We start from the raw sequence: 15,429 nt of genomic DNA, 5'->3' as shown, positions 1-15,429 counted from the left end.
ATCACAGCTCGTGCCTGCCCGCCATGACTGCCAACCCGGTGAGTTAATGGTTTGTACTGTAGATGCCAAAAATGTTTATTCTTATGTTGTTGTTGTCTCTCAATTGTATGAACATTTCTCAACACCTTCAAACATCAAGTGGGCATTGATTGTTTAGATCAACATATGCACCAAATTGGCCTTGTGGCATTTATTTTCATCTTCAAGGCCAAAGGTGATCATAGACACCAGTAAATTGGATTCACCCACATTGTCGTGAAGAACTTGACCTGTCTCCAAAGTGCATCTCTTTATTGTCGTCATCTTTCTTTTTTGTTTGGGTGTGCGCAGAAGGGCGGAGTCCAAGCTGTGCTCGACGGTCTCAAATAACGTGTATGCATATATACACCTAAATATTGCTATACAATACATCTACTGCAATTTCACATTAGATTGCTGGTTTGAAATGTACTTTTAACATTACTATTATTTGTTATTATTTTAATAAACATTAAAACCTGTTAAAACTTGTCTGGTGTTTTATTCCTTGTTTTAATTTTTTTGGGCCTGCAAACAAAAATCGGACATTTGGTTAACTGCTTTATAAGACAATATGTATGTGTTTTACGTTGTGTAATATGTGTTGGTGTCCCCCAAAATAAAGAGCAAGTAGTCAAATACACATTCTTGACTCGTACAAAAAAAATGCATAGTTATTAGGTACACCTGGAAATGGTGGTGTACCTAATGGAGTGTCCGTGTGACATCACAGATCAACCAGCCAATCAGGAGGTGGGGGTGAGGGCGGGTGTGGCACTTTTCACTTTCAGTTCAGCTTTGGCCATGATTTTTCCCTAATGAAGTGGCCTGTTATTAGGTACACCTGAAAATGGCGTCGTACCTAAAGTAGTGTCCGTGTGACGACACAGATCAAACAGCCAATCAGAAAGTAGGGGTGCGGGCGGGTGTGGCACTTTTTACTTAAACCAGGGGTGCCGACCTCCAGTCCTCGAAGGGCTGCGTTCCAATATGTTTTCCAAGTGGCCCTCGTTAAGCGCACCTGCGTGAAAAGTTTTAGCTCCTTTCACGTTCCAGAGTAGCTAAAACTTTTCACGCAGGTGCACTTAACGAGGGAATCTTGGAAAACATGTTGGAATGCGGCCCCGAGGACTAGAACTTGACACCTGTGACCTTTGACCATGATATTTCCCTAATAAAGTGGCCTGTTATTAGGTACACTTGAAAATGGCGGTGTACCTAATGGAGTGTCCGTGTGATTCCCTCGTTAAGTGCACCTGTGTGAAAAGTTTTAGCTCCTGCAGAAGGTGAAAGTGGCCAAAAACTTTTCACGCAGGTGCACTTAACGAGGGAATCACTTGGACACTCCATTAGGTACACTGCCATTTTAGGCGAGAGCTTGACACCTGAGACCTTTGACCATGATATTTCCCTAATAAAGTGGCCTGTTATTAGATACACTTGAAAATGGCGGTGTACCTAATGGAGTGTCCGTATGATTCCCTCGTTAAGTGCACCTGCGTGAAAAGTTTTAGCTTCTGCAGAACGTGAAAGGAGCTAAAACTTTTCACGCAGGTGCGCTTAACGAGGGTCACATGGAAAACATGTTGGAACGCGGCCCTTCGAGGACTGGAGGTCGGCACCCCTGGTTTAAGTGAAAAGTGCCACACCCGCCCTCACCCCCACTTTCTGATTGGCTGGTTGATCTGTGACATCACTCGGACACTCCATTAGGTACACCGCCATTTTCAGGTGTACCTAATAATAGGCCAGTTCATTAGGGAAAAATCATGGCTAAAGCTTAACTGAAAGTGAAAAGTGCCACACCCACCCTCACTCCCACTTTCTGATTGGCTGTTTGATCTATGACGTCATTTGGACACGCCATTAGGTACACCGCCATTTTCAGGTTCGTTCGCAAAGATTCACAAGTGACAGATTGCTGCTATGCCAGCCGACACACGTTATGCTGACATCGATGTTTTGATTTTGTATTTGTTGGATTGTAGTTGATGGTATTATTATACCAAATATGTTTGTATTTGAATAAAAGGTTGAACAAAAAATCCATTACGCCAACATTTGTTATTTTGGGGGACACCAACTCGTATAACAACGCAAAACACATACATGTTGTCATATAAAGCAGTTAACCAATGTCTGATTTTTATGTTTTGATTGGTGAATATAAAAACAAGGAATAAAACACCAGACAAGTTTTAACATAAATGTTTATTAAAACAATAATAATAACAATAAAAGTACATTTCAAACCAGCAATCCAATGCGAAAAACAAGGAATAAAACACCAGACAAGTTTTAACATAAATGTTTATTAAAATAATAATAATAATAATAATAAATAATAATAACAAATAATAATACAAGTAAATTTCAAACCAGCAATCCAATGTGAAATTACAATATATATATTGAATACCATTATTTAGGCGTATATATGCATACACGTCTTTTAAAAACCACTATAAGTGTTATAAAATCAAGATTACACAAAAAGAGGCATAATCTCCCCGTTGTTGCATAACGGCGCATCCCTTCATGCAATAAAGTTAGCCGTTAGCTTGGAGAAAACGTGCATAAAAGGAGTGTTTCAGTGAGTGGTTCTTTCTTCCTAAATCGACATTCTGGCTTACATAGTTCACGCCAAGAGGGAGACGCAACACGTTCACTGACTGATCCGTTGATGCACGGGGGTGAGGAAGGCAGTTCATCCATTGTCTCGTTCACGAACGGTGTCTGTAAAGTCAGAATTCATTCCCTCACTGATCCGTTCTCGCAATGAACTGGAAATGCAAATCACTCACTGACTCGTTCGCTCACAGATCCGTTCACTTAATGAATGGGAAATGCAATTCACGACTTCTACGTGAACGGGAAGTCATTTTCTTCTTCGTTTTGTTCTACGGCGAGGTGGCACCAGCTTCTATGCGCATTACCGACAACTACTGGTCGAAGTCATTTGAACTGGAAAAAATCTTCTTTTGAACGAATCGTTCACTCACGAACCAACACAACCTTGGATCTGCGGCGTTGGGGAAAAACAGGAGCGCTCCACGCATGGAAGGCGCGCAGACGGCGTCACCGCCTCTCAAAACAGAAACAAACCAAATAGTGTGTATCAAGCTATCAAGCTCCTCCGCTGCATACCAACGTGTTGATTTCATGTTGCGCCTTTAATGTGCAGGTTGCTGTCCCTGCACGGTTCCATCTAATAGGTTGTTGCTGCTGCTTTCCGATACTATTCGTGAAAAGCTCATATATAAATGTATCGACATTTAGCGTCGGCCTTTGGGTTCACAGTAGAGATAAAAAAAAAAAGAAAGAAATTAATGCATGTTTAGTCATTTTAATATATTTTTTACACGTCTTAAAAGGCTTGTCCGAGGCTTTGAAATGACGTCACAGTTCAATTTTTTTTAAAGCCAAACTCTACACATGCACGTTCAAGTTTTCATTTTTAAGGAACAAAATTTATGACGCCTCTCTGTCCAAAGCCGCGCATAGAGCATCTCTTTGCATTCTTTGTAAAACGTATGATGCCTCCCTGTCTAAAGCTGCGCAAAGAGCATCTCTTTGCATTCTTTGTGGCGTGATGTGTGCGTAAAGTTGAGGGGGGGGGGGGGGGGGGGGGGGCATGTATTGGGAGCAACTGACAGGCACACATTGGAAGTGCACGTTTAGCAAGCATCCACTGTGGAGCGCCGACGACGCACCACCGTCTTAATTCCCAAGTGGTTTTCTGCTTTGTTTCTGGGCCCAACATGTCACCGTCATTCGCTGCCAGGTTCTTCATGACCCTCATTCTGTGTCAGACCTGCACTGGTGAACAAACAATTTATTATTTGATATATTATTTATATGTTATTTTAATAAATGCTTTTATCTCATCTTCATTCCACTTGGAGGTTTTGAATGTTTTCTTATTTAATAGCACACTTGTAAAACTGCTGGGTGAAAAACAACCTAATTTGGGTGAAAAATTGAAACGTCAACTTCCTGGTTGGTCCAATTTTTCTCCTGGCAATTTTAAGAGTGCATACATTTTAAAAGAGAAAATAATTAGTAAAATCCACTATCCAAAAATTGCAACAAAGTAAAGAAAGATCGCATTAAAGCACATTTCTGCCTTTAATGTGAAGAAAGCTGCCAGTGATCTTTTTTAAATTATAAAGCCTTTTTTTTTTTTTTTCATACAAAAACACTGTTAGACCCATAACGGCATTTAAGACAGCCCTCAAAGTTCCAAATGCTGTCGTGGCTGATATCATGTTTTTCCATTTCCAGGGGGGTCCAAGTGTCCGAGTGAATGGCTGACATACAACAAACACTGTTACTTCTTGGGCATCCGATACAAGACGTGGCAGCAAGCTAGGGACGTTTGTGTGTCCAATAAAGCCCAACTGACAAGCATTTTGGACACATTTGAGCAGGTACCAGGACTCGCTCAGTCACTCACTTGCTCACTTTTCTCTCTTGTTGAACTTTCCGTCTTTCCTTCAGAGTTGGCTGACGTCTGCACTAAAGAAAGGGTCTTACTGGATTGGCCTGTCACGTAAGGAAGCCGGAAAACCATGGCAGTGGGTCGATGGAAAATGTTTCAACTACTCGTGAGTGTCCTCCCATTGAAAAAGTGCAACATAGCTTGTGAGCCCCGGACGGCATATTCGCTCAAAGTTGCATACTTGTTGCTTTAAATGATGATGGTGAAACTTGAAAAAATACCTCACTATTCATGAACAAGATCTCTGAAAGAATTATCTTTATTTGAGAAAAACATCACTGAAATAGTTGGTGCCAAAAACATTGCAGGTTCTCTTGCAATCTTTTGCAGGTTCTGGGCTCACGGTGAGCCGAACAACGTGTATCAATCTGAAAACTGCGTTGAGATACGTGCGCATAGCGGCGACTGGAACAACGACCAATGTCACGTTGGTCACCACTACATCTGCAAGAGGCCCCTTTGTGAGTATAGGTCTTGTTTTGTAACTAGTATTAGCGTGTCACTACACTAAAAAAGGATGTCATGCTCTCCTCCGTGGCACCTTCTCACAACCGCCACTGGGCCTGCCCATCAAAGCCAGTCTTGTCAAATTGATTCAATATTAACATTGGTCAACTCTCCCTCTTGAACTTTTTATGATTTCATAATTGACAATGTTTATTGAGAAATGATAACTTCTGAGTAGTCCTTTTTTTGCCAGAATATGTTCACAAATCATCTCTCAAAACGTGGCCACTGTTGAACCCTTTGTAGAACCCAACAGCAACATTTGAGTATCTTTTAATGTGCGCTCTTTTTTCATATAGATCTCACCAATACTACAGCCAATGTCACCTGTCCTACTCCTGCTCCCTCTCCCAACACCACTACAGCCAAGCCTGTCACCTGTCCAACTCCTGCTCCCTGCCCCACTACGGTCAAGCCTACTTGTCCTACTTCTCCTCCCGCCCCTACTACCACCAAGGCTGCCACCTGTCCCCCTTGCACCACTACCGCTAAGCCTGCCACCTGTCCTCCTTGCACCACTACCGCTGCCGCCAAAGCTGCCACCTCTCCCCCTTGCAACACTACCGCCAAGGTTGCCACCTGTCCTACTCCTGCTCCCTGCCCCACTTGTCCTGCTCGTCTTCCTCCGACCAATGGGGATCTCGAGATGTGCGCAATCTTCACCAAGGAGAAGGCGTGTTCCTCTCGCAACGTGACATGCTCGTGCCTGCTCGCCATGACTGCCAACCTGGTGAGTCAATGGTTTGTACTGGAGATGCCAAAAATGTTTATTCTCCTGTTGTTGTCTCTCAATTGTATAAACTTTTCTCAAGAAATTCAAACATCAAGTGGGCATTGCTTGTTCAGCTCAACATATACACCAAAATAGTCTTGTGGTATTTATTTTCATCTTTATGGCCAAAGGTGATCGTAGACACCAGTAAATTGGATTCACCCACTTCCAGTAATGCTTTTCCATGTTGTCGCGAAGAACTTGACCTGTCTCCAAAGTGCATCGCCTTGTTGTCGGCATTCTTTTTTGTTGGGGTGTGCACAGAAGGGTGGATTCCACGGTCCGCTCAACGGTCTCAGCGTGGCTCGGAGCATTGTCATCAGAGGACGATCCAATCCCCTGGCAAAGAGGTACACACACACACACACACACGCCCAAAGAAGGCAGCTAGCACAACGGTATTTGTGCGGCAGGCTGGTGGTCAATCTGGACGTGCGTGACGCCAGCGGAGAGACGGTTACCACGGCGCTGCACCTGAATATAGACTTGGCGACCCAAAACTTCACCCTCAACTCCAGAGTGGGCCGCAAGTGGGGTCGCAAGCAGACCAGGGACCTTCCCCAAGGATACCCCTTCAAAGCCGGTCTCCCCTTCAAGGTGATTAAATATGCTTGAAAAATGAGTTGAGTTTACTGAGCCTGCCGCCATTTTGTCACTGTTCAGATTGTCATCAAGTGCGGGAGTGGCAGTTTCCACATGAACTTCAACGACCAGCTCCAGGTGGACTTCACAGGTCCTCAACTCGATATCGGGAGCATCAACTGGCTGGAGGTGTGGCAAGTGATGCTCGGCGGCGTCCAACTGATGTGAGACACGGCCGAGTGAAGACACTTCCTGTCAGGGCGTCGGCATGCCGACAGCAATCAGCTCTGTTCTAATGTATCGGTATCTTTTAGGGCTTGGTTGCCACCAGTTGTTGTTTTTTTTAGACTAGTTGTGTATGATAATCTCACAGTACAATATATTCACAGCATTGAGGCGCTTGCATGGAAAATTGAGTGCCGGTCGTAAAAAGACACTTTAATTGAAAACAAATTAAGTTCTTTTCTGAAGCGTATATGTCACTTTTTTCAACTGATGTTCTTGATAAGGTGTTTTGAAGATGATTTTCTAAGACTCCAATCACCCAGGTTGAGATAAAACCTCATAGCAAAACTCAGTTTTCTCTTTTCATGGTCTTTTAGATTGTATTTATTAACAAGCCAATCAAATGTGAAAAACACATTTGTAAAATATGTGCTCATTTTTTCATGCATTCAGAATTTTTATTTTCCATGGGACATAAATGACACCCCTTAAGTGGAATGTTGCGCGCATATGAATGATTCATGGTGGCAGTCGGCAGGCAAGGTGAAAGTGAAACCTGATCTTCTGCTCAACTTCACGAACAAGCAATATAGCATACTAATGGAGGAAATACTATTAAACAACCAGGACAGGTAATTGTGGTGTACTGTTAACTATTTCAAATCAAATAATCTTTTCTTTTCTGCACATTAGTGTCTCATTATACAGCATGTAATATGACACAGGTAGGTTGTGTGTGTGTGTGCGTGCGCGTTTCTCTCTGCCCTGGCCTGTGTCATTCCTCCTGTAATAAACGCCAGACATGCACGGCAGGGACTGTGTCAAAGTGGCCGTCAGAGTCCGACCATTCAACAAGGTTAGTGTGTTTTCATTCTCTTACATTTTCTAGAGTTAGCTTTTGTACTTCTACAGGTACATCACATACCTTGTGGTAATTAAGTTGTCTGTTTCTAAAAGTGCCCTGTGATTGACTGGCAACCAGTCCATCTATAATCAATATTATAATCTGAAGTCAATGAATGAAGTCATAATTTAGTTCAAGTTCTAGGTACCTGATGGAGAAGTATCGTTTTTCAATCGCCCATTTGGTGTTGTTCACGGTCCTGGTCGACAGAGAGAACGGGATGCAGGCAGCCGCTGCATCATTGCCATGGCAGCGAACTCCATCAGCATCCAGGACCCGCGCGACTCTCAGTGCCGCCGCTCCTTCTGCTTTGACTATGCCTACTGGTCCCACAGTGGTTACATCATTCAGGACCACACTGGCCTCTACCTGCCTGAGGAGGCAGGCGGGCGCTATGCGGACCAGGTAAGCATAGGGGAGCAAACAATTGGCATAACAGAAGCAAATTTACAAGTACATTATTATTATTATTACGTTATAAAATAATAAAGGCAGATTCAAAATTAGCACAAAATAGGTATGTAGAAAAGTTTTGACTGCATTTTAACATTCGACATGGCATATTTGTAAAAATGTAATTTGCAAAACTATTGACACGGAAATAAATCACAGATGGCAACGCGACAACGTAAAAAAAGCCAAAGTATAGTGTGTAAATACTTTTTCATCTCCCGCCAGGACTGTGTCTTTCAGGACCTTGGAGAGGGAATACTGGAAAATGCACTCCAGGTACCAAACATCATTAGGTTCTTATTTTCAAAAAAGACAGTAATAATGTAGTTTCGAGCTGGTGGCTGATGTGTGTAGGGTTACAATGCCACACTGCTGGCTTATGGACAGACAGGCTCTGGGAAGAGTTACTCTATGGTGGGCTGCAGGCCCAGTAAAGGCCTGGTTCCTAAACTCTGTGAGCGACTGTTTGAAGCCATTAAAGTAAACCAGGAGATGAGACAATGCCAGGTATGTACGTGCAAGTTATGTTTTTGTGGATGTGGACACTTGTTCCAAATGTTCTCATGTTTGACGTACGTTATCCTCGTTTCTCACCGACCTTGAGATGTTCTCTTCAGGTGTCCTCCCTGTTCTCGCCGGGCCGATGATAAATCCTGTTGCACAACTTTGTGCAGCTGCCTGCACACCTCCCACCACCCACCATGCGACCACACAAGCACAGCCACTACTGGAAATTATATTGATGAGATTATATGTAAGTCTAGCACAGCCTTAATAAAATGTTTGCAAACTGTCGAAAGCACACTTCCCTTTACATTTCAAAGACATGATGAATCTAATCGAAATGCTGCAATAACAGTTTAAACTTTTCTGTATTAGTGTTTGCAGTTATGAGCTACTGTGTTAGGAGCGACATATATAAATGTATACAGCACATGATAAATACCTGGAATTCCCACATGGATACAAATGAATCAATCGTAATTTGATTAAATGAGTAACAATTTGATTTGATTAAAAAAGTAACAAAGAGCAAATTAAAAGAGTAACAATTTGATTTGATTAAAAAAGTAACAATCTGATTTGAATGTTCTCAACAGAAACAAGAAAATATACTTTTTCAAATGACCAGAAGGAAGGGGGTTAGGGTTAGGCCAACTATTAATAAGAAGAGCAGGAGTGCATACAGAGACTTAGTGTAGTGAGATTGTTGTAAGCGAGCTGTACTGCACTCCTCGCGAGAACTTGAATTAATATTCTTGTCTCATCGTGTTTTCTGTTTGCTGATTCTTTTCTCTTTAGGGTTAATATGTCAGTGAAATAAACCTGACAGACACACTACATTTCATTTGGTTGTGTCATGCCTGTAAATGCACACATGAATCCCTTTCCGGGTGTAGCTTGTTCCTAAACGGATACAGTTGTATCTCTTTATTTAGTAATTAAAAGGACTAAGGTCTTTGTGTCTCACTGTGACCTTGGATTTGCGGCGTTGCGGAGAAACAGATGCGTTCCTCGCAAGGAAAGCGCGCAGACTGCGTCACTGCCACCAAAATACAGACAAACAGAATAGTCTGTAACATGTGGTCAAACTCCTCCGCTGCATACCATAACGTGTTGATTTCATGTTGCGCCTTTAATGTGCAGGTTGCTGTCCCTGCACGGTTCCATCTTATAGGTTGTTGCTGCTGCTGCTTTCCGATACTATTCGTCAAAAGCTCATATATACATGTATCGACGTTTAGCGTCGGCCTTTGGGTTCACAGTAGAGATTAAAAAAAAAAAGTAATTAATGCATGTTTAGTCTTTTAAAAAATTTTTTTACTCGTCTTAAAAGACTTGTCCGAGGGTTTGAAATGACGTTACACACGCCCTGTTCAATTTTTTAAGGTCGAACTCTACACATGCACGTTCAAGTTTTGATTTTTAAGGAATTAAATTTATGACGCCTCCCCGTCCAAAGCCGCGCAAAGAGCATCTCTTTTTCATTCTTTGTAAAACGTATGACAACTCCCTCTACAAAGCCGCGCAAAGTGCATCATCTCTGCATTGTTAGTGGCGTAATGTGTGTGCGTAAAGATTGGGGGGGAGAGCGGGGGGCATGTAATGGGAGGAGCTGACTGGCACACGTTTCAAGTGCAAGTTTAGCAACAAGCCATACAGTTCCATGCGCACCGACGACGCACCGACATCTTAACTCCCAAGTGGTTTGCTGCTTTGTTTCTGGGCCCAACATGTCACCGTCATTCGCTGCCAGACTCTTCATGACCCTCATTCTGTGTCTGGCCTGCACTGGTGAGCAAACAATTTATTATTTTATATATAGTATGTTATTTTAATAAATGATTTTATCTAAATTTTCTTTATCTAATTTATTGTCTTTCACTTGGAGTTTTTGAACGTTTTCTTCTTCGATGGTCAAAGAACACTGGGTCAAAACCAACCTAATTAGGATGATAAATTGGAACATCAACTTCCTGGTCGGTTCAATTTTTATCCCGGCAATTTTTGGGGTGCAAAAATTTCAATGAGCACGATCTATGTAATCGGAGAAATTAATTTGTAAACTTCACAATCCAGAAATTGCTACAAAGTGAAGAAAGATCGCATTGACGCTGGTTTCTGCTTTTAATGTGTGGAAAACTGCCAGTGATTTTTTAAAAAAAAATCTATAAATCCATCTTTTTTTCTTTTAAAAAAAATCTGTTAGACCATTTGCAATTCATGTGCAAACCCATCTGTATAGGCAAGTGCCATTTGAAACAGTAACATATTTTTGACAGCCCCCAAAGTTGCTCGAGCTGGAAGAACACAGAGAAAAGTGTTGTGGACATTGTTAGACGGCAAGCCAACCCCACCTTTTCGTCTTGCTTCACGTGCCAGCAAAGTGGCCCAATGCTGTCATGGCTCTCATCTTGTTCTTCCATTTCCAGAGCTAATCGGGTGTCCGACTGGATGGCTGGAATTCAACAAACAATGTTACTTCTTCGGAAAGGACAAGACGTGGTGGGGGGCTAAGGACGATTGTGTGTCCAAGGGAGCCCGACTGACAAGCATTTTGGACACATCTGAGCAGGTACCAGGACTCGCTCAGTCACTCACTTGATCACTTTTCCCTCTTGTTGAACTTCCCGTCTTTCTTTCAGAGGTGGCTGTCGTCTGCACGAAAGCAAGGGTTTTACTGGATTGGCCTGTCACGGGAGAACTCTGGCAAACCGTGGCAGTGGGCAGACGGGACCTCTTTCTCCTATTCGTGAGTGTCCTTCCATTGAAAAAGTGTAACAAAGCTTGTGAGCTGCTAACAGCATATTCGCTCAAAGTTCGTATTAGTTTAAATTATGGTGATCAAACTTGAAAAATACCTCACTATTGCGGAACAAGATCTCTGATAGAATCCTCATTGTCATTTGAGAAAAACATCACTAAAATAGTTGGTGCCAAAACTGTTATCGGTTGCAGGTCCTGGAGTCGCAATGAGCCAAACAACTTGTATGATGAAAACTGCGTTGAGCTGTATATGCATCGCGATGGCTGGAACGACCTACATTGCAGTAAGAATCGCGACTACATCTGCAAGATGCCCTTTCGTGAGTATAGGTATTGTTTTATAACTACAGTAATAGCGTGTCACTATACGAAAAACAATTGGTGATATTTACTTGGGGGGGAAAAAAAAATTACATTTTGTCCACAACAAAATGTTGGAAAGCGTGCGCGACAGCCAGCCTGGAAAAAAACCTAGGTCGACTTCCCCACGTGCAGAAGATGGCGCCACCTCTGGGCCAAATGGAGAAGGATGTCATGCTCTCCTCCGTGGCACCTTCTCACAACCGCTGCTGGGCCCGCCCATCAAAGCCAGTCTTGTCAAATTGATTCAATATTAACATTGGTCAACTCTCCCTTTTGAATTTGTTTCATGATTTCATAATTGGCAAAAGAATAGAATAGATAGATCTTTACTGTCGTTGTCACATGTACAACAAAATTAAAATGAAATGTTTATCAAGAAATGATAACTTCTGAGTAATTCCTTTTTTTTTTTTTACCTTAAAGCATCTCTCAAAACGTGGCCACTGTTGAACTCTTTGTGGGACCCAACAGCAGCATTTGAGTATCTTCTAATGTGCACTCTCCTTTCAAATAGGTCCTGTCTGTCCTACCATCACTACAGCTAAGCCTGTCACCTGTCCTACTCCTGCTCCCTGCCCTACCACCACTACAGCCAAGCCTGTCACCTGTCCGACCCCTGCTCCCTGCCCCACTACAGCCAAGCCTGCTACCTGTCCTACTCCTGCTCCCTGCCCTACTACCACCAAGCCTGCCACCTGTCCCCCTTGCACCACAATCACTACCACCAAGGCTGCCCCCTGTCCTACTCCTGCTCCCTGCCCCACCACCACCAAGCCTGCCACCTGTCCTGCCGGTCCTCCGCCGACAGATGGGGAGCTCGAGATGTGCGCAATCTCCACCAAGGAGAAGGCATGTTTCTCCCACAACGTGACATGCTCGTGCCTGCTCACCATGACTGCCAACCCGGTGAGTTAATGGTTTGTACTGTAGATGCCAAAAATGTTGATTCTTATGTTGTTGTTTTCTCTCAATTGTATGAACATTTCTCAATACCTTCAAACATCAAGTGGGCATTGATTGTTCAGCTCAACATATGCACCAAATTAGCCTTGTGGCATTTATTTTCATCTTCAAGGCCAAAGGTGATCGTAGACACCAGTAAATTGGATTCCCCCACTTTGTCGGGAAGAACTTGACCTGTTTCCAAAGTGCATTGCCTTGTTGTCGTCATCTTTCTATTTGTTTGGGTGTGCGCAGAAGGGCGGATTCCAAGGTGTGCTCGACGGTCTCAGCGTGGCCCGGAGCATTGTCATCAGAGGACGATCCAATCTCCAGGCAAAGAGGTATACACACACACAAAAAAAAAGAAGGCAGGTAGTTCAACGGCATTTGTGCGGCAGGCTGGTGGTCAACCTGGACGTGCGTGACGCCAGCAGCAACAACGCTACCACGGTGCTGCAACTGAATATGGACTTGGAGAGCCAAACCGTCACCCTCAACTCCAGAGTGGGCCGCAAGTGGGGTGACAAGCAGACCGAGGACCTTCCCCAAGGACGCCCCTTCAGAGCCGGTCTCCCCTTCAAGGTGATTAAAGATGCTTGAAAAATCAGTTTTTGGTGCCGATTGATTGCAGAAAGAGCTTACTGAGCCTGCCGCCATCTTGTCATTGTTCAGATTGTCATCAAGTGCGGGAGTGGCACTTTCCACGTGGACTTCAACGACCAGCTCCAGGTGGACTTCGCAGGTCCTCAACTTGATATCGGGAGCATCAACTGGCTGGAGGTGTGGCAAGTGATGCTCAGCGGCGTCCAACTGATGTGATGACGCGGCTGTGTGATGACGCTTCCTGTCAGGGTGTCGGCATGCCGACAGCAATCAGCTCCGTTCTAATGTATCGGTTTCTTTTAGCGCTCGGTTGCCACCAGTTATTTCTTTTTTAGACTAGTTGTGTAAGTGTCACGGTACAATATATTCACAGCATTGAGGCGCTTGCATGGAAAATTGAGTGCCGGTCGTAAGAAGACACTTTAATTGAAAACAAATTAAGTTCTTTTCTGAAGCATATATATATGTCACTTTTTTTAAATTGATGTACGCGTGTTTGAACCAAAATAAAGGCGTTAAATCTTTCTAATGATTTCTTTCAGTCAAATCTAGCATCTCCAAATTGAACTGACATGAGACTCTTATTGAGGTTTGCCAAATAGATTGTCTGTTTATAAGATGTGTGTGGTGAAAAACATACATGACCATGGTTGTCTGACTGGGTTGCAGGGACAAGCAGCAGCAGTCAGTCTTTGATGGCATCTGTACCTAGGCAGGACAAAAACCGAACAAATAATCTGACACAATTTCTTCAGAAAATGATTAGATTTTGTATGCTGCGGTGCATATGAAATAAAATAAACTGTATTAACACCTGTTGATGGGCTAAATAAACGTCCGCGCACAAACACGGGACAAAATGTGTGTTACCACCCAACATGAAATAAAAAATATTGGCACAAATCAGGTCAGGTATTAAACCGTATGCAAATTAAAAAAAAAAAGTCAAAGTCAGGAGATATGACATTAATTTCTGGTTTCATAATTCATATCCCGAGTACATAGCTTATTTTCTCAAGAGTGAGTATCTATTTATTCATTGTGTGGTCTTCAAATGAAATATTTTTGATAAGGTGCTTTTGAAGATGATTTTGTAAGACTCCAATCACCCAGGTTGACATAAAACCTCATAGCAAAACTCAAGTTTTGTCTTTTCATGGTCTTTTAGATTGTATTTATTGACTAGCCAATCAAATGCGAAAAACACATTTGTACAATATATGCTAATTTCTTCATGCATTCATAATTTTTATTTTCCATAGGACATAAATGACCCCCTAAAGTGGAATGACCTGGTAAATAATGTTGCGTGCATATGAATGATTCTCATTATACAGCATGCAATACGACACAGGTAGGTGTGTGCGTGCGTGTTTCTCTCTGCCCTGGCCTGTGTCATTCCTCCTGTAATAAGCACCAGACATGCACGGCAGGGACTGCGTCAAAGTGGCCGTCAGAGTCCGACCATTCAGCAAGGTCAGTGTGTTTTCATTCTCTCTTACATTTTCTAGAGTTAGCTTTTGTACTTCTACAGGTACATCACATACCTTGTGGCAATTAAGTTGTCTGTTTCTAAAAGTGCCCTGTGATTGACTGGCAACCAGTCAATCTATAATCTATTATAATCTGAAGTCAATGAATGAAGTCATAATTTAGTTCAAATTCTAGGTACCTGATGGAGAAGTATCGTTTTTCCATCACACATTTGGTGTTGTTCACGGTCCTGGTCGACAGAGAGAACGGGATGCAGGCAGCCGCTGCATCATTGCCATGGCAGCGAACTCCATCAGCATCCAGGACCCGCGCGACTCTCAGTGCCGCCGCTCCTTCTGCTTTGACTATGCCTACTGGTCCCACAGCGGTGACATCATTCAGGACCACACTGGCCTCTACCTGTTATAAAATAATAAAGGCAGATTCAAAATTAGCTCAAAATAGGTAATGTAGAAAAGTTTGACTGCATTTTGACATTTGACATGGCATTTTTGGAAAAATGTAATTTGCAAAACTATTGCCACGGAAGTTAATCTTTTTAATCTTCACAGATAGCAACGCGACAACGTAAAAAAAGCCAAAGTATAGTGTGTAAATACTTTTTCTATGTCATCTACCACCAGGACTGTGTCTTTCAGGACCTTGGAGAGGGAATACTGGAAAATGCACTCCAGGTACCAAACATCATTAGGTTCTTATTTTCAAAAGAGACAGTAATAATGTAATTTCGAGCTGGTGGCTGATGTGTGTAGGGTTACAATGCCACTCTGCTGGCTTATGGACAGACAGGCTCTGGGA

At 42.9% G+C, this 15,429-nt stretch overlaps 2 protein-coding genes across 3 annotated transcripts; both read left to right on the top strand.

Annotated features, from left to right (window-relative positions):
- The first annotated feature begins 2,579 nt into the window (after window positions 1-2,579).
- LOC125967712 (uncharacterized) lies at window positions 2,580-6,953 on the top strand. Of its 2 annotated transcripts, none has more exons than XM_049719021.2 (8): window positions 2,580-2,711; window positions 4,303-4,448; window positions 4,519-4,625; window positions 4,850-4,980; window positions 5,326-5,756; window positions 6,063-6,148; window positions 6,212-6,395; window positions 6,462-6,953. In XM_049719021.2, the coding sequence occupies exons 1-8, from the start codon at window positions 2,702-2,704 to the stop codon at window positions 6,606-6,608; spliced, it is 1,242 nt and encodes a 413-aa protein (XP_049574978.1). In that variant the 5' UTR covers window positions 2,580-2,701; the 3' UTR covers window positions 6,609-6,953. The 2 variants fall into 2 exon arrangements, with proteins under 2 accessions (XP_049574978.1, XP_049574977.1); XM_049719020.2 differs by lacking the exon at window positions 2,580-2,711 and adding an exon at window positions 3,652-3,840.
- A 3,148-nt stretch (window positions 6,954-10,101) lies between these two features.
- Window positions 10,102-13,661, top strand: LOC125967714 (uncharacterized). The gene is made up of 8 exons (XM_049719023.1): window positions 10,102-10,257; window positions 10,896-11,038; window positions 11,109-11,215; window positions 11,422-11,549; window positions 12,107-12,498; window positions 12,790-12,875; window positions 12,933-13,116; window positions 13,207-13,661. The coding sequence occupies exons 1-8, from the start codon at window positions 10,197-10,199 to the stop codon at window positions 13,351-13,353; spliced, it is 1,248 nt and encodes a 415-aa protein (XP_049574980.1). The 5' UTR covers window positions 10,102-10,196; the 3' UTR covers window positions 13,354-13,661.
- The last annotated feature ends 1,768 nt before the right edge of the window (window positions 13,662-15,429 follow it).

The sequence above is a fragment of the Syngnathus scovelli genome, chromosome 4 (assembly GCF_024217435.2).
Source record: "Syngnathus scovelli strain Florida chromosome 4, RoL_Ssco_1.2, whole genome shotgun sequence".
Taxonomy (NCBI): domain Eukaryota; kingdom Metazoa; phylum Chordata; class Actinopteri; order Syngnathiformes; family Syngnathidae; genus Syngnathus; species Syngnathus scovelli.
This window is presented reverse-complemented; position numbering and strand designations above follow the sequence as displayed.

Coding starts and splice junctions, on each gene's coding strand:
- LOC125967712 (XM_049719020.2), top strand. CDS start 3,780: ATGTCACCGTCATTCGCTGCCAGGTTCTTCATGACCCTCATTCTGTGT. Junction 4,626..4,849: donor GGAAAATGTTTCAACTACTC/GTGAGTGTCCTC, acceptor AATCTTTTGCAG/GTTCTGGGCTCACGGTGAGC. Junction 5,757..6,062: donor TCGCCATGACTGCCAACCTG/GTGAGTCAATGG, acceptor GGGTGTGCACAG/AAGGGTGGATTCCACGGTCC.
- LOC125967714 (XM_049719023.1), top strand. CDS start 10,197: ATGTCACCGTCATTCGCTGCCAGACTCTTCATGACCCTCATTCTGTGT. Junction 11,550..12,106: donor CATCTGCAAGATGCCCTTTC/GTGAGTATAGGT, acceptor CCTTTCAAATAG/GTCCTGTCTGTCCTACCATC. Junction 12,499..12,789: donor TCACCATGACTGCCAACCCG/GTGAGTTAATGG, acceptor GGGTGTGCGCAG/AAGGGCGGATTCCAAGGTGT.